At 43.0% G+C, this 24624-nt stretch overlaps 1 protein-coding gene across 1 annotated transcript in view; it reads right to left on the bottom strand.

Annotated features, from left to right (window-relative positions):
- Positions 1–22011: 22011 nt before the first annotated feature.
- Positions 22012–24624, bottom strand: part of LARGE (like-glycosyltransferase) — a gene marked incomplete at its 5' end in the record, with an annotated part of 63679 nt that continues 61066 nt past the window's right edge. Inside the window, one exon of the mRNA XM_009703288.1 lies at positions 22012–22595. Coding sequence (XP_009701590.1) covers positions 22398–22595 — 198 coding nt within the window. The remainder of the gene's footprint in view (positions 22596–24624) is intronic.

Raw genomic sequence — 24624 nt, 5'->3', positions numbered from 1 at the left:
CTCCTTGCAAGCCTGGCAGTCATGCAGCCTGAATGGCCTGGTGGCAGCCTGTGCGGACTTGAAGAAGGCTGCCTAAAGCTCTCCCTCTTCTTCCTCCTCAATAGGATTTCTGTATGGAATCACCCAGGAGGAAGTTAGACTCTTAGAGAAGAAACACAACTCAAAGTCGAGTGTGTAGCGAGGAAACTTGATAAGAAATATTGCAGGGGAAATGAAATTTCAGAGAGAGAAATGGGTTAATGACAAGCCTCTCACACCTGGGCAAATTTTTCATGTCATCTAAGCTTGGGATAGGTCTATTAGGTTTAATCGGAGTTACAACGCTGTACACAACATCAGAACTTTCCTATGATATTTTAAATATTATCCCCCCTTTCCCATCCTGCTCTCCCTACAGCGTGAAAGTGTCTGTCTAAAGGACAGGAGTCACATTTGCATGACCCAAATAACAGAATTCAAAGTGTGCTAATGATCCAAGCTGTTGCATTTGGCATTTTGAAAGGGCAATGCTAGGATCTGAGATTATGGGCATAAAGACAGATTTAAGCAAATCAAATTCTCAGAAATATTCCCATATTGCCCACTAACTTGAATTACAATGTTTCTAGAGGTGACATTTAGCTAACTATAGCATTTGAAGCAGAAGGACATGGCTTCTTAAGACAACTTTTTCTTCAGCTTCCTGAAATGGTGCGTGCTCCCAGGACAGAGGGAGAGAGCCCACTGTGATAAATGAAGTGGAAACCTCAGTTAAAAACATCAGGTTGTTTCACATAGGATTAAAGATTCCCTTTTTTGTCTCATTAAAGAGTATTGGCTTTTTTGCAGGCTGAGAAATCAGAGTGGGTCTGAGATAAAACATTGATTACATTGGGCCACCCATAGAATTATCCAGGAACAACAACTGCAATTTAGATTCACAGCCTGTCTTACCTCAACTTACTCAAGGCATGCAAGTCACTAGAGAGCATCACAAAGCATATTTACACTTCCAGGCTTATATGCCCTTCAGCCAAGCCTGCTGCAGAACTATTCTTCTCTTTTATTCCAAGCATGAGTAAAATTTCTGTCAATTGTACCAGATAACCTGGCTGTGCTATAACACAGTTTTCTTCGAGCTGGCTATACAGACAGGAATTAGTTCATTTGGCTCATTGAGAACCCCAACTGACTCAGATCCTCCCCCCCACCCCCGAGCACTAGCACAATAACCTGTGTAAAACATGTTGCAATCACTGCTTAAAGTACCTGCGGCTTTATGGTGTCCGCAGATAGTCTGATCACCCTAGCTGTAAATGATACAAAGAGCTTGGGACACCCTGATCTGAAGAGGTGGGCTGTCCCTGTGCCACGATGCATGTAAGAGAGACTGATAGGCAGAGGGGCAGACCCTGATCCCCTTTTCTTTTACAGAGGGAGGAAACTGAGGTAAGGCCCAGCAAGTGCTTCCCTGGAACTTGCCCAGTCCATAAACAGTGACCTTGCATCTTGACATGTATCAACACATCCTGAACCATGTTCCTGCCTAAGTGCTCCCTTATTCTCACAAAAAAGGCTCCAGGCTAGTTGTTCTCAAAGGACTTGGTTGACCAAACTTGGTCTTCTCTCTTTGCTTTCATCACAAGCAGCAGTAGCAGTGCAAACTCCCCTGGATACCTCATCCCAGAAGCATCCTACTCGTCGTAGTGCAGAACTCTCCAAAGGTGACAGGCATGGGACCGCCATCCCCTAGTGGGCACAACTCTCAGAAAGGGCTGAACATCAGAAGAACTCTCATCCTCTGGCCTGAATATAAGGGAAGTGGATGAAGTATTATGCTCTAGGTACTCTGGGGCATAAGTGTACAAGTTCTGAAGTTCATTTGGCCATCTCTGTGCTCCAGACTGGGCTTCCCAAGTTACCAGTCACTTGAGAGAAAGCAGGCCTACACTCTCAGGAGAACAGCTATTCAGTCCTTGTGTTCTTTGCTAAGAATGTCTCTTGGCTAACCTTATCCCCAACCATAATGTCAGTCTGACATATTACTTACCCTCCTTCAAGAGTTTCCAATGTGTCCCCAGAGATTACTCTCTACCTGATACAGACTTTCACCTTGTTTGGGTTGTTAAACCTGTTGTAACTGCTAGGAGGTACTCAGGAAGGTGACTGATATTTTCCAGGGGTCTCTAGTGGCAGAAGAGTGGCTATAATTAACCATAACTTGGTTTTCCTCCTTCTCCCCCCTCACGCTCACTCACAAAGTGCATGCAACAATGCACATCAGAAGTGGGTGGCCCTCCGGATGAAACTGTTGTCTTTACTGAAACCAAAACGAAAAAACAATCTAAAATGCAGCAGGAAACAGGCAGATAAAGTTTCAGATAAAAACAAAAAATGATTATACTCATAATTTCCCTAACAGAATTATTTTCTGCTCCCCAAGGAACAGCTGTTTTCAGACTAGATTAGCATCACTCTACTGCTGACCCTTCAGAGTAAAGTTTCAGGGCAGCAGCTTCTCAAGTTCTACATGATTTACCATCTGTATTTTCGTTGTTGTTGCCAATCATCTTGCATGCAGAATAACACTGAGCAAACCACTGATTCCCCATTCAACATTAGTCATGAAAGGGGTCGCCCACCTGATTCTCCAGGCATCTGTGTCACACGGAGAACCATTGAAGAGAGATGCTAAGCTGAGAGCAGTGCATCTTAGCTTGGGGAATTTGAGACTATGGGCCATGTTCTTTGTTGCTGTTGTGCCTCCAAGGACCATCAGCTTATGTCCAGCAGAGGATAATGTCCCAAATACTTGGGGAAAGAGATCAGCTGATCCTATCTCTCCTGCTTAGCTGGCAGGAGCAGGATCCAAACCACTGACCAGCAATATTATTGTATAAAATACAGCCCCAATGTAGACTCTACTCCTTGACACTAGTTTGGAAGTTTGGTCCACCACAGGAGCATCACCATCATCACAACAAGAATGTATCACCATAACAGACAACTTGTTATCAGATTGTAAAGCAATTGCAAGAGTGTCTTGATTTTCTGTATAGCTAGCACAGACATTCAGGGATGTAGCAGGTTATCCGAGGCTACTGCAGTGCCAGATATGGAAGCTGTGTGTTTTTATGCCCACCTTAGGGATTTCTGCCTTCCTTTGCAGGATTTTCCTGACAACTGGAGAATGCAGGGGACACCTCCTCCCAGCTCATTTAAGGTGACTGACCTGCATCTTACTTCGATGCTTCATGATAATCCTTTAAGCGTGAGGTACATAACAGTGACTTTGTCCCCGTATCTGTCCAACTCTACTGCCCTGGACTGTGCTGATACAGCTCACCTGCCAGTGGGCTCCATCTGGATTAGATCTAGATCGTCAGCCCCAAAACCAAGGACTTTCACTTACAGTGGTTCTTTCCCTGTTGAGCATCCTTCACAATCTTTTGCCAGTACTGTCTTGAGACCTTTTTCAGGTAAAATAATTTCCTACCAGCCTTTCTTCTGTGCTCTTTCTTAACTTCATTAGCTCCACCAAAAAAAGCTTGTGCAACCCACCAGACAGCAGCATAAGCTCTTCTGGTGGTGGGACATGGTACCGGGTGAGGGCAAAAGAAAAATTCCATCCCTGGGACTAGTTTGGCTGTTGCTCTGTGAGATGGGAACAACTCATAAAAAAGCCTCTCTATTTCCATTCTGCACCCCTGAAATTTGGCTTGCACTTCCCTTCACTCCTGTATCTTCTTTGAGAGATTCATATCCTCCTGGGAAGATACCAGCTCTCCAAGGGCAAGACTGCGAAATGCAATGTGTGTAATGCAATATGGGGAGAGCACTGAAGACTCTTCTTAGGGCTTTTGGGGCTGTGAGCTTTGTTCTTTTTTATAATGCAATGCCACTAACAGCAATGGTCCTGTGCCCATCAGGGAATAGTGCTCCAGAAACTTAGGCAAAAGCAGAAAGTAAGTCATTAACCAATATGCTGAAAGTAAATAAAACTGAGAGAAAGTTCTTTCAGCTTCCTGACTCCCTCCAAAGGGATCCTGCCCTGTTTAGTCAGCATTTTACACTGCAATGGTTAAAATTTTGCTAGCTGACTTGTTAAAAACACTAGCTAGCAGTTCCAGTTGCTAGCACAGTGGGCAATGGCATCTCTTACACAGAGGGACAATAGCTTTTACACTGAGAGACAGAAGAGGAAGGTAAGGCCAAAACTACACCCACAGGAGAAAAACAAGTAGAACAGCGTGTCAAACACAGAAGGGTGAAGTCGGACCCTGCCCAGTTGCCACCAAAGTAGCCAGAAAGCAGAATGACCGTTGGGCTACCTATCATACAGAGGGAAGGAGAGACTGTGATGAGCATGGTAAGAAACCTGGTGAAGTCCTGAAAAGCCTGGTGTGCCCCATGTGCCCAGCACCACCCACCCACAGCACCAGCCAGAGGAGGGCAATGCCAGTCTATGTACGCACCACTTCACTCACAACAGCAATCGGGGGCGGCCCTGTTCACCAGCCCGTCTCCCCACGCTGTCTGAAAACTGTGAATTAAATCCGCTGTTTCCCGTTTGCAGACTTGTGATGCTGTAGCCCTGGTTGTGCTCGCTCTTTCACTGGTACAGCCCTGAACAGCTCTAAGTGCCATGGTGTGGGCAAACTGGGACCTGTAAGGCACCTGTCTGACCCATTCAATACAGACACTTTTTTTTTTAATCATTCTTGCAGTGCAAGCAGTTGGTTTTTCTGAATCACTCGCTCTGCACAATGGTATGAGTTATTATCCACTGTCTTTCAGCTATGAGGTAGGTAAATCTTAAGCAGTTTTGGGCTGCATGATTTCTCTGTATTTTAGAGTATGTCTGGTTAAGGCTTTGGCACTGGACTGTGCAGCTTGACATCACGAATGCCTTCAGAAAGATGCCAAGCACAGCTGCAGTCTTGACTGACAGGGTGCAGGACAGAGGTGGGTACTAACTTACCCACCTAGGAGCTACAGTCCTGGGTCATTTTTTCAGGCTATTGCCTCTCCAATCAGTTTCCAAAGTAAAGCAGTCAAGTTTTGAAATGTTGCAAGAGTTTTCATGCACTAAATATTAATAAAATACTGCCTACCTATGAGCATAAACTTCAGGTCATGGCAATACACACTGGTTTATGTAGTGACAGGAGCAGAGCACAGCTAAGAGAGATGAGAGCAGGAGGGCTGGTGTGCAAGGAGAGCACATGGAAGAGCTGGAGAGTGCCTGGGCTTGCTGGGCTCCCAGAAAGAGTCGGGACTGAGATGCCGACGGGGAAGCAATTCGGGCAGGTGCTCGGGCAGAGCAGGGCTGTGATGGGTGGGTGGCTGCAGGGATTTCTCTATGGGTTGAAAGAGTTTGCATAGCCTTGGTAGAGGCTATGCACTACTGTGAAGAGCCTGGCTCCATCTTCTTTATAACCTCGTCCTGGACACACGGGGGCTGTGGTTAGATCTCCTTGAAGCCTTCTCTTCCCCAGACCACCTTCCTCATCTGCTCCTCACAGAGCACAAGCTCCAGTCCCTTACCAGTTTGGAAGCCTTCCCCTGAACTCACATCAGTTTATCAATGTCTGGGCCCAAAACTGGATGCAGTATTTAAGATGTGGCTTCATGATTGCTGTGTAGAGTGGGATAATCCCTTCCCTTGACCTTGTTGGCTGTACTGTGGTTGGTAGAGGCCAGGAGGCTGGTGGCCATCCCTGCTGCCAGGGCCACTGCTGGTTCACACTCAGCTCACTGCTCATGAAGGCCCCTGGGGTCTTTTCAGTAGAGCTGCCCCCTAGGCCATCAGTCCCAACCTGGGTTGCTGCACCGGGCTCTTCCTTCCCAGCTGCATTTGTTCTTGTTGAATTTCATGAGGTTTCTGTTAGCCCATGCCCTCAGCCTGTCTAGGTCCCACTGGACGGCCACCCTGCCCACGGGCCATCACCATCATCAGCTCACAGTGTCCCCTGTGAGCATGATGAATATGCACCTTGTCACCTCCTCCAAGTCACTGATAAAGATGTTAAACAGGGCAGTGCCAGGAAAGACCCCTGCATTACTCCACTTGTTTCTGGCCTCCAGGTGAGTTATGATCCATTAACCACTTCATTGCACCAGCCTCTCAGTAGAGGCTGGCACACAGGAACGGGGACTTCCTACCCCCAGGTGTCTGGTGAGGATGCGGGACAAGACCCTTACCAGTTTCCTTCCTCCCATTTCCTTACCCTTTTACCCAGTCTCTTCTGTACAGTACAGAAAGCAACCAGGCTGAAGGAACTTAATTGGTGGAGTCTGTTTTTTTATTGTAGAACAGGCTGGAGATGATAACATTTAGGAACCCTTCGCCCATGTCAAATATGGATTTTAGTATAACTAAGGCATTTCAGCTAGTTGGGTTTTTTGTTGGTTTTGTTTGTTTGTTTGTTGTTTTTTGAGTTACTGACACATTTACAAGCCAGTTAACCTCAACCTGCTTCAGATAACTCAGTTCTAAAATGTGCTAAGCCCCCTTTCCTACACCACAAGACTATGTACACGGAGAATAGATGTTCAGGGGACACTAAGTATTACAGTCTTTGGTGTAGGGCTTCAGTATTTGCTTCTCATCTTGATACCACCTCCTGAACTCCACACTCAGGGTAGGTACAGGGATGAAAGTACCCACAAAGGCCCCGCAGTACCGCCATCCTGGCATCCAGCAGACCACTGCTTCTTCATTTGCCCCTCAATCAAAGAGAGTCAGAAAATTTGGCATGGCAGCTCTGCCCCAAAAGAAGGGATCCAGTCACATATTTCTCACCTTGTCTCAATACATGCACATATATAGCCCTGCACCTTTCTCTTCTAGTCAAAGTCAAGCAGAGATGTGACACAGGCTGAAATATTTTCCTTTTCAATAGCCAAATGCTTTAGCTCCTCTGCCTTTAGCTTTGCAACAGCTTGTAAAACAAAATGCATTGAGTGCTGGCATCAGCAGTAAAATCCCATCTGATTATTTTTTTTTCCACAGGAACAGCTGGGTTAAAAGTCTTTGACTAACAAGTTTTCACTGCCACACTAATCACTTTTCTTAATCAAATCAATGAACCATCCAATTTAAATGTGTTTCCCATGAAACAAACATTTCACAAAGATTCAGGTACAATAAATAACCACCAAACTCCAGATACGGAGCTGAAAGGAGCCCCCAGCTCAGGGTTCCTGCCTTTCCTGACAGCCAGAGATGCGAAGGGAGCAGTCACCCAGCTCAGGGTTAGGGCTGTGACTGCTCCTTGCTGTGCTGGGAAGCGCAGATAAATGGCCAGGACTGATGAGTTTTGTTGTAGCTGAGGGGAGTAGGTGTAGCACTGCGGCACAAGGACTTTTACAGGCTCCAGCTGAAAATTAAACATCCTGTTGTTATTTTAAGGGACATTTAAAGTTAAGGTCCTATGCCTCACACTTAACTGGAATGAGCAGAGCTGGTGGACTGTTTCTATTGCTCAAAACAAACTTATCCTCTCTGCAGGGGGAACACAACAAAATTAAGCCAGACCATGCATAGGCAGACGTTCCTATAGCAAGGTGATTCTCTGGTAGGGAAGAAAGCTCTGATCCATGAACTGCTTCAACGTACGGTACCAAACACCCCTGCTATGCTGGAAAGCAAAAGCATGATGACACTGTGTTAATGGGCTCACTGCGAGGGGATGTAGCGATGCAGATTTGCATCTCTGCTCCCTCCCTTTCCAGTAACCCTAAGGAAACCACTGAGCCTCACCGAAATAACCTGAAATTTCCCACACTCTCTGCCAGCCTGCAGCACCTCAGAGGGACATTGTGCAAAAGTAATCTCTGTGAGGGCAGTAGAACATACAGAGCAAGGAGGAATTTGCCATGGCAGTTCTTCTCCCCATGTTTGAATTGTCCTGTGGTTTGCAGGCTTCCAGCCTACCCATATGAAACACACAGCCTTACCACCTGAAGAGCCCCTGCATAATGGAAAAATACAAAGAGAAGTGAAGAAAGGCTGAAGACTGTGTCACTAAAACAAGAACTGAGCTCCAAGGAGGAATGTTACTGAAAGCTGGAGAATGGGCAGTGTTGGGTTTTTAAAAAAATCTTAATAGATAAATAAATAAATGCTGTCATTATGAAGTGACATTTCTGGTCCTTGAAAGTTGTCTCTGCTGTTTGACGGAGCAGTGTGGCAGCCTTCTGAGATGTGATGCTTATTCCCCTATGAAAGTATTTTGGAACCGAGCTGACTACTATGTGTTAGTGGAGCATCTCATGTTTGCTTTCCTTTAGCTGAGCCTTTGAGGACTGAGTTTCCTTGCAGAAGCCTCTGAAGACATCCACATAGGACCATCTGGGTGATTCCCAAATAGACACAAAGAATGAAACTTCCTGAGCTGCATAGGATTTCTCAGCAAGAGATTGCTGGCAAGACTGAAGCATAAAGGATCCCTCCAGACTTCAGCCAAAGGAAAACAAACATGTAAACGCCGGGTGCCTTACGATCCAGCTGATGTACAACACATTGCGACTAGGGCCTATGTGCTCTTACAGGAGACCACCACACATCCCCATCCCCAAGACACAGCCATAGTAAGCAGCCTGCCAAGTGCTGCTAAAAAAATCTAACTGCCTTAACATGGACCACTCCTAAAATCCTTGCAACTAATGCTTCATGCGTGCCAGGAGGCAAGTACCCTATTTAGGGAAATATGACATTAATCAAAGAATAAGTAACAGGATATTAAACTCACTGAGGTGCTGTTATCAATTATGTACAGCAAACAACGTTCTGGGTAATTAACAGACATCTATGACGAGCCAGCAAACGGAATAAGAGATTTGCCTGTGAGTCTCTGGATGTTGCTTTGCTCCTTAAAGCTTCCTAATGGTTTATCCAGGTAACCATGATAGAAAAGCCTGACTTTACAAACTTCCCCGGATTATTACAAAACAACACATCAGTAAGCTGTAGCAGTAGTACAGATCTCCCGATTTCTTTACGACAAACTTAAGTAAAGGTTTCCCACTTGCTGCAAACACTGCTCAAACCGAGCAGGTAACGAGCAGGTTATGTGGGTGTCCACATGTGCTTCTCCAGCACCAAGAGAGAGTTTAATCAGCTGAAGAAGGGACAAGAACTTGGGCCCCTCTAGGAGCAGTGCTGAGACTAACAAACAGGGTGGTAACAGGTGGGCTGCTCCCTGAAAACAACATGAAAGAGCTATTCTCAGCCAGAAATACATGGGAGTCCTCAAGTGAAAGAATAATCCAAGGGCATGATGAAGGAAAGGCAACTGTATACGGATGTCTCTCACTTGCCTATACAGTTCAGGAAAGAGGAACAGTTGCTTATAAGAACTGTTGTTATGCCCTGAAGCAGAAGATGAATTGAACCCATTAGAGTTGTTCATCCTTCTCCCTGGTGACCACTTCAAAATACCGGCTTTTGTTTTAAAAAAAAAAAGTGTACAGCACTTATAATTGCAAAATTAACCTTCAAAGTCAGAACCCAACATAAATGAAGATGCTCTATCAGCAAAAGCCTGAAACGAGAGCTCTGAGAGGTTGTTGCCATTTACCACCTGAAATTGCTAGCTCTGGAGCCAAACTGGGAGGTGAAAGTCAGCAAAATGCTATTTCTCTCCTGGTGTAGAAAGGCTATTTAATGACCAGCTGATGCTACAGGTTTCACCACAGACAGTATTTGGGTTAGTACAACTGGTAACCCCTTTTTGACTTTGCTATGAATATACTATGCTTTTATGTATGTTCAAATACAAAATTACCAAGACTAAAGTTTTCAGAATCTCCCAGTGCCTGAGCTATGAAATCCAATTTTTGACATGTGAATTAGATTTTGATTTTCCTTTTCTCCACAGACAGTGGGTATGTTATAGCTACACTGACTATACAGGGCATATGATTCATACTACTGTCATGCAAGAGTTACTCTTGAAGTATAATTTGGGCATGCAGAGAAAGAAGGGAAATTGTAGACTGTGCTTTTGTGTGATAGTAAAGTGGAGAAATAGTAGCCAGACTTGATCTGTAGAAACCTGAGACAAACTCAGGTGGCAAACTAGGGAGATAGATAACTCTCTTTTAAGCTATTTTAGTGGCTAAATCTGTGGCAGAACTCTCATCAACATCCCCAGCCTGGCTAACACCTGGCTCTTGAGCTGCATAACACACCCCGAGGCAGCAAACACACACATATCCCCCATCTGTCTGTACGATCTAGTCATTAGCTAACTCTTCTTTTAAAGCAGCTTGAAGGTGAATGTGGTTACACGAAGACCACCGGGAATCACACAGAGAGCCTGGAGAAGAGTTGGTACAGAAGTGTGTAATGCCCCATTACTACTTCAGTCTTGGGAACTCAACTTGCCTCCTTTTGATGAAACATAACTTCTGACCTCAGGGTAAACACATTGTAATCTGCTCTACTGCATCTGTCCTGGAGCATCAATATTTGACATAAATCCTAAAGGAAGCTCTGTTCTTTATTACCAATTTGTCAGAGGTGGATGGATAGGAAGAGTTGTGGGTAATATGGAAATGGCACAGGCAGAGGATCCCTTCTGGGAGCTTGATTATTGAAAATCAGCTGCTATTTACACAGTTAATGCCATTCACTTCTTGCACCTGCTCAGTCATTCATTTCCCAGTGCAAGCCAGCTTTGCCTTGCTGCAAAGTCAGGGAATTTAAGGGAGTTACACCTGCAGGTTTTCTCTTTCTCTCCAGTGATTGCAGAGTTCAGCTTATAAAACTCCCACTTGTACATTTTCAGCCCTTCATCTTCCTTTTCTGTGAATTCTTTTTGTACCTATTTATATGTATATATACTTTTCCAAGTATTCATGTTACTGATAACGAATCCAAAGCTTGCTCTCTTTCTAACTCTTGTTGGACCCCCAGCCTGTTCCTGCACCACACAAAATCCATTCAACTCTGTAATCATCTGAAAAACAAGAAATTCAGCTAGCTTCCCAACTTACACTAGTTTTTATTCATATTCTATTCAGTCTTTGAGAAAGGCTCCATATTCTACATCCAGGGACATCCTATTCTTTATGATGTCCCTACAAATGTGCTGTCTTCCCCAGCAAACACTTTTACAGTAGACTCTACTTTGAATTTCAGGTAAAAAAAAAACCAAAACAAACCACACAGCATTATGCAGCTAACCTGTCTTCCCAGTCTTGCCCCCATCACCTTTCTCGATAATGAAGTTCTGCAGAGAAGCCTCAGGCTACCAAGTAGAAAGGAAGGAGGAAGGCAGAGACCTGTAGTCCTATGGTTCTACTTATTAGTGCTAAAGGATGCACCAGCTGTAAGTGAGATTATGGGAGGTGCAATTGCAGCTCTGAGGACCTGAAAAACCTTATCAGCAAGGGTTAATTAATAGAAAAGTGAAGGCTTTGGTTTTTGCATAGTTTTTCCTATTATGAAGAGAAGGACTCCTATATAATGGGAAATCCAGGCTTCCACCTAGCAGATAAAGCATTTGCAATACAAACCTGTCAGCTGGATTTGCTTCTATGGTGGTGGTGAGGTGTCATTCATTCTAGAGTATCCATCTGCTTGCTGTCATACTTAAATATGAACTGAATGAACTCCCCCCATCTGCTAAAGTCTTGTCTTTGATTACAGAAGACAACAGCAGGAAGGCGGCCAAGGTCAAGTAAAGCAGATAAGCATATGATTAACTCTGAGCAGATAATGACTCACCTATCTTCAGTGGGAACAGCCTTGTACTAATGTGTCTGATTAAACCAGGGTTGGAGGAATAAGCCAGATTAAAGTGAATGACAATGCAAAATTAAAAAGTAATAAAAACCTTAAAAATGAAAACAAAACAGTCCATGACCTCTCTTTTTTTGTTTCCATCTGAAGAAACAACAGCCAGTATACTCCTGAAACCAGCACATGTCAAGTCAAACACTGGAAAGGAATTGAGAGGATTATTTCACAATTTTATTGCACAACTGAAAATTAACCTTTTCTTTTAAATATTTACAAGCCATTTATTTTGCACACACAATCTAAACAGTATTTTCCCCAATAAAATTGTCACCTAGAAAACTTACACACGGACTGAAGCATACATGTAAACTAAGTGGTCTGTGTTAAATGCCAGTTGCCTCAGTCTAACCCTGGAGGGGGAGGTCCTTGGGAGATGGGGCAGCAGAAGGAAAGAAGACACATTTTTTTCTTTCCTGAAATGTTACTTAAGGATCTTTCTCCAACCTGGGGAGAGAAAAAAGAGAGTTGTTCAAGCAGAGGGCCAGCCAGTCAGGTAACGTACTGACAGGGCGGTGAGTTGAAGATCCAAAACCCTTCAGTGCAACAAGCCTTGTTTCATGCATGGTTCACCCTAAAGGTCACAACATCCCAATTTTCCCCTGGAGAATGTAGAATCACCTTGGTCATGACAGAAAAGGAATGAAGTTTGAGTCTTAAGAAGAAACACACGTGAAAGGCTGCTGTTGAGTTTTTTTTTCCCTTCTTTCTCATGGATTTCTTACCTGCACTTCTGGAAAAGTGCTGGCTGACACATTGCAAATGCTGCACAGGGATAATAACAGTGCAATGAATGTTGCACAAGTTGACCAGCAATGTCAGGGGTAATATTTTAACCACCACTTATGAAGCCCACAGCTTTGTGCTGAAAACGAGTGCTTTCCCGGCTGTTAGCAGAAGCTGTCTGTCACAATGTGTATCACAGTCTCTGGAGTCCACAAATCACTCCCCTCCCGTGGCTGATCCACCCACACGTTTTCCATCATATAGATTGTTGTTTTCAAGTTTGTCAGCTAATATTGAGTGTACGGCCTCATAGCACTTACTGCTTAGTTTCCAGGGGATTTTCACACCTGCAATCTTAAATCAGTAGGTGGTAGCTCTAAAACTGATTCTCACTGGCCCAGGTTTGTCCCATGTTACTTTGGGCAGGTGCACATCTGAGGCACCTGCGTGGGGACCATCAGCACTGTAACCTTTTCTGCTACTCAGAGAGCAAAGGGTGATGTAGGGCTTAGGTGAACAGAAACACCCTCTGCAGAGGTCCTGTTGACTCTGTTGACTGTCAAAGGAAACTAAGGGGACCAGCTCCAACACCGTAGGTCTCAAGCTGCTAAGTTGCATGGGCTGAATCTGGGCCTGAATGCTTCCAGCTGGGCACCTAAAAACCTAGGGATTCTGGCATTGCAAGGTAGATTTGGTATTTAGATCACTTTGGTGCTACCTTTCTTCAGGATTTGGACCCTCTGCTGTAGGGTGGAGAAACAGAGCGATGCCAGTTTGATCTATACTGAGTTTGGAAGGAAAGGGAGCGTTTGTAGACTTGTTACGTTAGTTAGTGCTTGTCCATTGGGAGCCATGCTATTGGGAGATGGCTTTGTGAAAGGCAATTCAAATGCATAGGAAAAGCAAAACCTATGGCCTCAGACCAAATGATCTATGTCAAGTCTTCTTGTGAAGAGGTTGTTCGGCCTTCTTCAAGTCATTGTTTCTTCCAGAGCTACACATAATTACCAATGTCATCTTATACATGACTACCAACTTGTAGTAATGTGTCAGGTCCTAAGCAACCTCATCTTGTTTTGGTATTACGGTATTAAAGGCCCAAGTCTCTCACTCTCCTCTCCCCCAGAAGCCCAAGTATTTGTTTTTCTCTTATTTTTTAAATGGATTCTTGCTGGTTTAAGGGAACCAGCAATGAAGAGACGTCTTTTTCTATGTAATAGTTATAACCAGACCTCAGCACTGTGGAAGCTGTCCATACCGTCTTTAAAATACCTGCCAAAACCTAGCTACGGCTGGTATAAACATAGATTTAGGGGTGCGGCCAACTGGGAATGTGGAGAAAAGGTGGAAAACACGAGGATGGGCTGGCTGAAGGAGGATTCTGAAAGTGAGCCCTACAGAAATAGTAGCAAATTTGTAAATTGTAGAAACTTAGACTAAAACTTCTGGCTTGAGTAAGTTACTTCATAAATGCTGCTGATTTCAGCCCCATTGGATTACTTGCAATTACTCTCTTCCTCTCAAAACTGTATTTTTCTGGAAGATATATGGGTGTAGTGGACAGAAAAGTTTGAACAATATGAATATGCTAAAAATAAAACAAAGCATAGTGATCCCATTCTTACAGCTTCAAACTGCTGAATTTTCTCTCAGGTGTAGGCTTGAAGATTAAAATTGGAAAAACACCCTGCAGAATAAATACATGTGTAGGCCCAGGTACCATGCCAGAAACATTGCTTTAGTAATGAACTCACGCAGTGAGTCTAGCACAAGCCAGTAGTATTTCCTACTTACTGGAAGAGACACTGCTAAGATGATAGAAATGAAACCTGTGATAGCACAAAGGAAAGGAAAATTCCCTAGGCTACAGGAAAGGCTCTCCCTGCACTAAAGTAGCGCTGAGGACATCTCAGTGACCCCTCAGTTCTGTCCTTCACCCAAGACAATGCTGTTGTGCTTGCAAGTCTGACTGATGCAGAAGAAAGCTGTATCAGCCTAAGAAAATAAAAAAGTTTTGCAAACTGTTAATTTCCCATATGAAATGGCCATGAAAGCAACAAAAATTATAAAATATTTGGGTCTTGGGTGATCTGATTCAGAGACTTGTTTTTATTACACGCATTTGTTTTGCTCTGTGAAGTGTAATCAGAAAGAAGGTGATGGTGCCTGTATTCTCTGCGTTCATGAAAAAAGCTGGCAGGTTAACTTGGTGGATATATTACACTGACGAATCTCTGTGAATGTTAATCCTTTTGGGTCCTTACAGAACTCATCACTTTTTTTTAGATTGTCTTTGAACACACCCTGACAGTGAAAAGTAAAAGACGTAAACTCTCCGTGAGCCATCTGAACCTGTACAGCAATATTCAATGATGTTATGGACAGAAAGCATCATTTTGTTTATCTGTCTGTTCTCTTATCAACACAGACAGCAGAAGCTTACTGCCCAGCCTGAACACTGAGTTTCAGGCCAGCTAGATTAATTGGAGCTAATATAATTAGTAAACACCAGGCAAGGTATTGAGGGAAAATACACACATCTCTTGTTCTCATTCTGAATGAGCAAACTGCTGAGTCCCATCTCTTCCTAACCCCAAGGGGCCTCTGTCACTGACAGCAAGTATACATCTAAAATGCAGAAAAGCTCAGCAAAGTCCACCATCAGAATAATAGATTTCATACTGAACTATTGCCATCTAAAAAAACTCAAAGCAGAGAGTGGTGCAGCTTCCTTACTGCTGCTGGTGGTTAGTTCTGACTAGATGAAGAGTTCATGGATCAATCAGCATTGGAGAGCTTTTCCTTCCCTTACAGCATCACTGGAGAGCACCGTTGGAACAACAGATCCACAGGCAGATCAAAAGAAGAAAATCTATGAACCTCGCTAACTCCAGCTTTGACCCAACCATTGACCTCAGTGCTGACAATGTAAAAAAGGCTGGGTAATCAGACTCCTACTGTTACCAAGCTGCTATTACCTTTTTTTTTTTCTTATGAGCACCAAAGGACCAATGTGGGAATGCAAAGAACTAAAACAAATTAAACATCTTTGAGCTGAGAATGGTTTAATCTCAGTGCTGACTCTCATGAATTTTACAACCCATAAAATTTACTACAGGTGGGCCACATTGGCCAGTGCTGGATAAGAAATGCCACAGATCCAGAATGAGCTTAGTCCAACCCACAGATCCTACGAACAGATCTGAGGGCCCTCAGAATGCCTTCCTCATTCCTCTGGAAATTTGGCTACTTAAAACAACCCCTCATGCCCCTCCCCTCAATTATTTACTTCCATCTTTTCACTGCTTACCTGACAGACTGCTGATAGTTTTTAGAGAGATCTCAGAGATGGGGCAGACATGCTCAGACAGAGCTGGCACCACTCTTGCATGTTCAGCTGTAGCATTCATAGGCTGGGGGTGAGTGCTACAAGGCCTCCAGGTGTGTAATTTCCATCAGCTCCATAGGATCCCTCCACACAAGAAAAACCTGTAGAACAGAACTGCAGGTGTTCTGCTCAGAAAGCCTGAGAGCACGGGGGATAATTGATTTTCCTAAATCACAGTTTAAACCTATCCTTTGGAAAAAAAAGAAAAAAAGGAAAAAAAAGTCTAGCTTTGCTCAGAATCAAGCCAGCTATCATATTATAAAAATCTCAATGAGAGCAAAAGTAAAAAGAAACATCACCCAGCTGCTTCACTCCCTGAGTACCATCCACACTGTGCATAGAATGAAACAGGAATCCTGTAAAAAAAACCCCAGCAAATGATTGTGTAGAGACTATGTCCTATTACATATGTGCCAGGGAGCAGAAAGAAGTTGTATGAGCAAACCACCAGCTCTACCAGCAACCTGAAACTTTAGATCCTCTAAATTTCACATGACTGATTTTGCAGCCTTAGCAGGAGTCTTGTAATATAATGGTTAATGTTGAAAATTCACATATCTATTGTCTGAGAATGATGTTACCATAATACTGAGGAACAGGCTTAGCTTGGTTTGAATTGTCGTCATGTGTTCGGGGACCTCTTCTCGAATATATTTGGTGGGAGTGGTGCCTACATGCCTGGTCGGAGTATTACCCCCAGGTCAGAAGTATTTCTTTTGGACTGAAATCTTGTATCTCATGACTATGGACCATGGAGGTCAAATGCAGCCTTTGTCACCTGCACAGTGAGCTCCCATGAATCCGTGTTGCAGAGGTTTAGGACATTTTAACCCTACAAAAACAGTAATTAGCTGGGAGACAGAAAGCTGTTCTCATCCTGCGAGGGGAAACTATAGCACAGAAGGGCTGAAAAGATACTAAGCCCTTAGCCTGGGTTTCAATCTTTTGCATTCCGACAACCTCAATGAGCTAACACTTGCATTGCAGTACCCATTAACATGTCTGGACAAATACATTCATATGATCCATCACACAAATAAATATTTGGCTGGCCTTCTAATTCCCAGATTATTTTTTCAACGGATCATAACAATTCCACTCTGCAGAACAAACAAACCCCAAATCCCAAGTAGTCGTAAGAGGAAAACGTTCCAGCCAACTGACACGTACATAGCTCCTTTTGAAATTCTCAAGGACTTTGTGTCTTATTTTGGGAATGTATAACTATTGATGAAAACAAATCCCTATAAAAGCAAGTTATTTCTAAATCCAGGTTTGTAAGCATTTCCTGAGCCATAATTTGCTGTGCACAGTCAGAAGCTTTTCCAAACACTTTAATATTGTGATCTAAAGTAACAATCTTCAAAGATTCCCAATTCACCTAAGTGTCTGGACGTAAACACACCATCTAAATATATATTATGACTTACTATTGTAAAAATGACTTCATTTTGCTATCAATGCTTCTGCATTTTCAATAGCACAGTGGAAATACTAGGTTATTTGCTGTCATTGTCTACGAGCGACTTATTTGTTCCAGTCTCACTTACTGGAGTTGCAGAAACTTAGCTGCTTTCTTTTCCTAAAATTGAAATAATTTTTAGCTAACAGTGATACATTCTTTTTATAGCACTCCCACCCTCTAATGTATTAGACCTTGTTGAAGTTCATAAATAATGATGCTCACCCCATTTGTTGAGCTTGCCGTGTTCTCTTGTTGCTGCACTGAAACGTGAGGAACACCATACAGTATCTGGCAGAGCAGAAAGGAATGTCCTGTGCAATGCCTAAGAGTAATATCTCTGCTGATTTGCCAGGACTCCCAGTGCTGCTGGTCATTAATCTTTCTCAGCCAAAACCAGATGGGGCTATTAGGCAGGCTGGAGTAATGGGGGAAACTGGCAAGATGCAGAAAGAAATGCATTATCTTCTGGATAGAATCGCATCTAAAAATGAGAACATTAAAAATGTATTTTTCATATTTAATTGGACGATGCACGATTATACCTACCAGAAAATAATGTGCAATGTGTTTTGTGCAGGACATTTATAAAACCGTTCAGCTGTGCTAGGGCCTTATTTCCCCCTGCGGAGAGAAACACCAGCTGCAATTCTGACAAGGTTTTTGTGCTTTTCCCTCTAACACGGGGCTTACGCTGCTGCAACAGCTACTGCAAATAATACTACAAAGTGCCTCTGCTTGTTGCAGTAAAAGGAAAATGCAGTTTATGATTTACACACAAACCACATGAAGCCTACCAGGTAAAAAAAAATCAGTACTTTAAGAATAATGTGAGCATACGTGATACTCGGTCTAACAAGAGCGATGGAACTGTGGGTACAGCTGCTAATTACTTTATGTCAGGGAGTCCAAGATGATGATTACAAATAGAAAAAAAATCACAAATTATGAAGTGGAACCAGATTGCTCACATAGGAAACTAGCAAGGTTGGAAGGAATTACTAAAAGTAGGACCTGGAAAAAAATCTGATAGATACTAAGGACTATTTGGGATAAATAAAGACATTTTCTAGGTCTGCCAGGTAGGCAAATGTTAGATGACCCTTTGCCAGAAAATGATAGGATGGAAACTACAGCCAAACATTTGAAAGTATATACTGTGACAACAGAGAGAAATCATGGAAACATATTAGAGGGTTGCAATAAGGCATTAAATAAAGGCAAATGCTTTGCCCAAAACCTTAAAACTTGCAAAGCCTATTATATCAAAGGGAGAAGCATTAAAAAAAAAAAAAAAAAGAGGATGGGGTGCCAGCCAGTAGATTATTATTTGGAATAATAATTAAGTCTGAAATGTGGTGGGATGTCAGAAGGTGCTGGGAAATACATAGTTCAGGCTCTAGGACTGAAAAGTTTGCAGTGACTTGTATGTGTCAATGTTTTGGAGTGGAGGGAGGAAAGGGAGACACAGAACAAAATGTGTCAAGAGCCCAAATTAGAAGAAGAAAAGAATTTTGTAAGATTTTATTTCTGATCCCTTGAATAGGAAAAGGTTAGCATTTAGGAAGGTTAAAGAGGAAAACATAGACCCTCAAAAACTAGTTGGGTGATATTTGATATAAAAATTTTAAATCAAAACTCTCTTTTTCCTTTCAAAGAAAGAATCAGTGGCCCTAAATAAAAAGAAAAGAAAAATCCTCAGATTAAACATGGAAAGGGCTTATAAATAGCCATGGAGTATGGTATCCCCTTAGATAAATGGAAGACAAGGACAAGGAAAAGCTGGTATGACTAAATTGGAAATTTTAGAAGTTATTCAGGCCAAATAGGAAACCTTCAGAGAATGGAACTCAAAACTTTGTAAAGCTGAAAGGAAGGTATGTAATAGTTAAGATGGATTTTGAGCAAGCTAAGAGGGAATCTGAAGAGCAAACAGTAGAAAGTTAAAACTGAAATACACATTTTCTCAGTACACCAAAAGCAGAAAACCGGAGATAACCAGGAGGCCACCCCAAACAGTAAGTAGAAGAAACAATTAAAGACAATAAGGACATTGCCAAGAATCTAAATGATTTATTTGCATCATTCTTCACTAGAGAGGGTGCTGGATTGATATCTAAATGAGAGACTCACACTTTCCAAATATCAAAGATAAGGAGAGGTCATAGACTGCAGACTCAAGAGAGAAGCTGGTGGAACAAATCAATAAATCAAAGGCATTAAGTCACCAGGTTTATCTGATATTTCTTGAAGATTTCAGGAGAAAACTGAGAATTAAGTAACAAAGTTGCTAGCAAATACATACTACAGCAGAGGACTGGAAGACAGCGTTATAACTGAGTTGGGGATTTTTGTTGTTGTCGGTGGTGTTTTTTTCACGGTGTTGGAAGAGCTCTGGTAGTTACAGACATGTAATCCTAATTTGCTATCATGTAAATTGGCTGAAATGCATTAAAAAAACCCAAGCCCCACACTTCCCAAACTATGAAGCACATAGATAAACATGACATGATAAATACAAGTCAGTACAGCGTCTGTAAGGGTAAAAAAAGGGGGCTCTCTGAACCTACTACCAATCTTAGAGCTGGTCACACCAGCCAGCACACCTAAGCCTACCCTGGAGGTCCCACAACTCGCTGTACAGACAGGCCAGTAGCAAATGATTACCTCCCTGCTCCCCCGTCTGCATCTCATGACCACCGAGGAGAGAATAATGTTCATGTTGATAATGGCACATCCAAACAATACACAGGTCCATGCTACAGGTTATGGTGCTGCAGGGCAATCCAGTCCGTCCTTGGGCAATATTGTTAAGCCAAGGAGAAATGTACATCTGGAAATGACAGGTTTTAATACAGATGAAACATAATGGTGGCTACACTGAAGCTCTGCCTAGAGATTTTATGTAGGTACAACCAGTGTTAGCCTACTTTAGGATCAGCTTTTGGTATCTTTCTGCACATTAGCTAACCAACAGGACTCTGTGCCACAGGGTTCTTCTCATTCTCAATATGCACAGTGACCTGGGCCCTTAATGGTGAGTAATACAGGACTGGGGGAGTTAAGATTTTGGGTTTTTTAAAAGAATGTATCTTAGCCAGGACTCAGCACTCATTTCACTTCTTCCCAGCTCTTCCCAGTTTTTTATGTAAATCTTTACATAAAGTCATTAAGAATAGAAGAAAAGCACTTCGGAAAATTACGCAGTGATGTATTCTTATGCAGCCAACACTCCCAGGGGAAAAAGTAAAAATTACACATAGCCTCCCGCCCTTTTTTATTTCTGGTCAAAGATGTTGCCTTTTTTGGCTTTTCTTATATATACACAGCATGATGAACTGATATTTGTAGTTTAAATGTCTGGTTTAACAGCGTGGTTTCCACCGTAACAGAAAGCTCTCACGAAATGTCAGGTTAGAAATAAAACCAAGCTCTAGAGGGATGAGGTGGGGAGGAAAGTAGAAGGTCCAGTGGCTGAAAAACAAAATGGAAAAAAAGTGAGCAGAACGCAATGTGGATCCATTTCCCAACTCAGGCAGGGCAGTGGTATTGGTACGTGTGGTTGTATGGGGATCTGGGGTAGGAAGACAGACGCATTTCTCACTGAGTTGTTTCTGTTTTCTCTATTAACATTGCAACAGAAATTACAAATAGCCCTGCAAGGGGTAGTGCATTAAACCTCATCTCTTCATCCCATGTAAACACAACATTAATACTGAAGAATAAAGAAAATGGTAAAAAGTCCAGTGTCTTGTTTTCTGCATTTTGCTTGTTAGGTTTCCTGTCCGCCCTCCAGCATACTCCTGTGTGTACTGAAGTTGTGAACTTGACCAGCCCATGTTCAAGCAAACACTCACACTCAAGATTCCCAACACATTCTTTTCTCCCCCTCAAAAGGGGAGAGTTTATTCCTAACAGTTCTGCTCCTTTTAATTATAAACTCCTTTAACGAAGTAGTTCTGAAACCTTGCAGCAGGAAGCAGGAGAGCACCAAGGCTACTAGTTGCCATGTTTATATTCCCTGTTCAGCAAAGAAGTCCACTTAAAGCCCAAGGCCCAATGCCTTCATGGATGGGCATGCACTGAAATGAGCCTACAAATCAATATCCCCCCACTCAATGTGCCTTATAGGCAAAATCCAATTCTTGCCTAGAAAAGACAGAGAGTGACAGCCAGGCCCTTTATTTTACGAGACACACAAGGACAAGTTGCTCTGGTGAAAACAGACCTTACACTGACAAGTTTTGTTCACTTTCTGGCAGAGCTACTGATCTTTTTTACTGGACCACCAGAACTGAAGATGGGAAAGAAACACAAGGGAGACTTTTCCTTGGCAAGGAAAGGAGCAGCATTTAGGATTGGGAAAAAGGCAGGGTGGAGTATAGGGGATTTTCCTGATAAAACAACTAATTTGAGAATAGAAGACCAACCAATATCATGTATACACCTAAACCAGTAACACACCTTCTCTAGAGTGCAGTATTGTAAAAGCGTCCCCTTCGTTTTCAAGGCTAATTCAGACCTTTGGCTCATCCTGCATTAACAAGGTCATCCATGTTAAGAGGGCCCCTGTGAAAGTTCACAGGTGAAAGTTCCCTTTCAGAGTAGTGCAGATTTGAAATTCACAGGACAGCGACCCGAAGATCTTCCTTTACAGATAAAAAGCATGTCAAATTATTAAATAGCAACATGAAATCCTATATTGTGAAGGTCTGTCTTGGCTCTGCAGTTAAGAGAGCAGAGTGCATTCCCAGGCCCTGTCAGTCCCCACTGCCGGCAGCATGGCGGGTGCCTGGCTGGCCCCTCTCGCTGACACCTCATGAATCCTAAAGCTGAAAGGCCTGGGATAATCGGGGAAGGGACAAACGAGCATAGTCTGAAGACATGTCACTTCAAATTTCTACTGTTAGAACTGCCGAGTATGATATAAAAACAGAAAGTGTTTCTCAGTCTGAAGTTTGAAGCCCAGGCCCCAAAAGTTGAGTGGCTCCTCCCTCCGGTGTCCCTGTTTCCCGCCCACGGGCTCCGTTGTGCTAGCTGTTGTTCTCTGCCGTGAGATATTTGAGGGCTGCAAAGCCGTAGTGGCGCGACATATCCTGCTGGAACTCCTCCTTCAGGGTCTTGAGACAGATACGGTATTGCTTGTTGGAGCGAAACTTGGTGATGTCGAAGCTGGGGGCGTGCGGCATGTGGATCATGTAGGCGTTGGGCAGCACCGTGAACTCGTACTCCTGGGGAGAAAGACACCGGCTGTGAGGGTGTTTCTGAGCTCTCCTGCAATGTATCTCTCCCCTACCTCTACAGTCAAATGTCTTCCATCATGTAACAGCGCAGTGTGGGTCTCAGAAACAACAAACCCATACAGATATGCCAAACAAGCCTTCTTTATTGAAAGTTGCTTTTTTTTTTTTAAAGATCTACTTTCTCTTTTAAAATGCTTCACTCCATATAAGCCAAATAATGGGGAAACAGTATGAAAGGCATGCCTGAAGCCATGTCTGCAATAGAGATTTTGCAATAGTGTGCTTGCAACCAACACAGCTGTAACTGCACGCAGGATGAGTCTCAAGTGCCCACGCAAAAGCATGGCTTTGTCCCTACAATTTATCTTGCTTGGGATGCTGGAATAAGCTGTATTTACAAAGGCACACACTACACTACATACATTGCTTTGTCTATATACTAAGATACTTACAGTGACAAGACTGTGCAAAACTATTTATAAACCTGAAATAAGGGGAGAATATGGTATCTTTTATAGGCAATGTGTGAAAATGGACCTGCTAATTCCATATGCTTTGAGAAGTTTGTATGCAAATTAAATTATCCTTCACAAAGTATGAGATACTGTGCTAATTTCCCCTCTCCTCTAAAACTACTTCACTAATTCTCTTTATTTATATCTGATCAAGTTCTTTGACAATTTTTGTGTTAAAAAATGATGGTCCATTTAAGTCTTAATTACTCCTGTTAGATTTTTTCAATTTTTATCATTAAATATATGATCATTAGAGCAAAGCTAGACAAAGACTGATTCTTAGACAAGCTGAAAGTTCACTAGTGTAGGATGTGCAAGACCCAGGTATCTGCTCCTGCAAGGAACTGGGCAGAAGAGGGATGTGAACCTCAGTATTCTGTAGCCTCAAGCAAAGTACCCTAACCACTAGGATGCTACCTCTTTTTTCCTATGGAATTTCAAAAAGTCTGAGCTGTATGGGAGGGAAATGACAAAGAAACTTCGAAGCCTCCACTGGCAAATTTCCTATTGTCCTCACACAGTTTCTATTTACAACTGTTGCTGGATTGACTCATTAACCATCTCTGCATAAGACACCGGGCAGGGAAGGAACAGCCACAGAGCATGTTGGTTTTAAAAGAAATGGTGCACAACTTCCCCCAGTTTGCAAAGTCCAGTCACTTGTAGATTTAGGAGTCTGTGCAGAGACACAGAGTAGCTGCAGCACAGAGGCCGAGTACTCCCAAATATGAAAGAGATTTATGGGACAGAACACAGTTGTGCTAATAAACATGAGTGCTTCACCTATAAATCTTTCTTCACCTAACAAAATAGGATCAACCTAGAAAAGACTGAAAGCTGCTGGGTTATGATGCCAGCAGAAATCAAGCGTTTGAGCAACATAGCCCAAAATGAACCGCAAATAAAATGGAAAAAAGAAGCAGAATGCAATGTGGATCCATTTCTCAACTCAGGCAGTGGTACTGGTGAGCGCAAAGAGTAGCTAGGGCTGCAGTGCCTTCCCAGAGACACCTATGAAACAGTAGCATGTGTTGGGCAGCTAGGTGCAGATGCAGCTGTATGGCTGCTCCTTTCTCATTACGGGAATGCCTGTTCCCTGCCAGACAGTGCTAAAGTGGTAAATCTTTGTGCCAAATTACAATGCTGTCACATATGGGAATGGGCCTCTCCGAGCTTCTGTTTGGGGTAACAAATGTACAGCAAGAGCAAAATAATCTAAGGCACACAGGCAGAACTTACTTAGCTGGAAGAGCCTTAGAACTAATGAGGAACAAAACACAAAACCAAAGCCTGGCACTATGGAGTGAGGAGACCTGATAAACTACAAACTACAAAACATGTCTCTTTGGGACCTTAAAACTATGGGCTGAAGCTGCAGAGGACAATGCATTCCCCTCATACAACCTTTTCTTTGTTCTCTGTTTCCATTTCAAGTCTAATCCTGCAGGTCAGGGACTATCTATGCTCCGCAGTGTAAATTGCTCAGTACAGCGGTGCTCTCA

The sequence above is a fragment of the Cariama cristata genome, unplaced genomic scaffold (genome assembly GCF_000690535.1).
Source record: "Cariama cristata isolate BGI_N322 unplaced genomic scaffold, ASM69053v1 scaffold1387, whole genome shotgun sequence".
Taxonomy (NCBI): Eukaryota; Metazoa; Chordata; class Aves; order Cariamiformes; family Cariamidae; genus Cariama; species Cariama cristata.
This window is presented reverse-complemented; position numbering and strand designations above follow the sequence as displayed.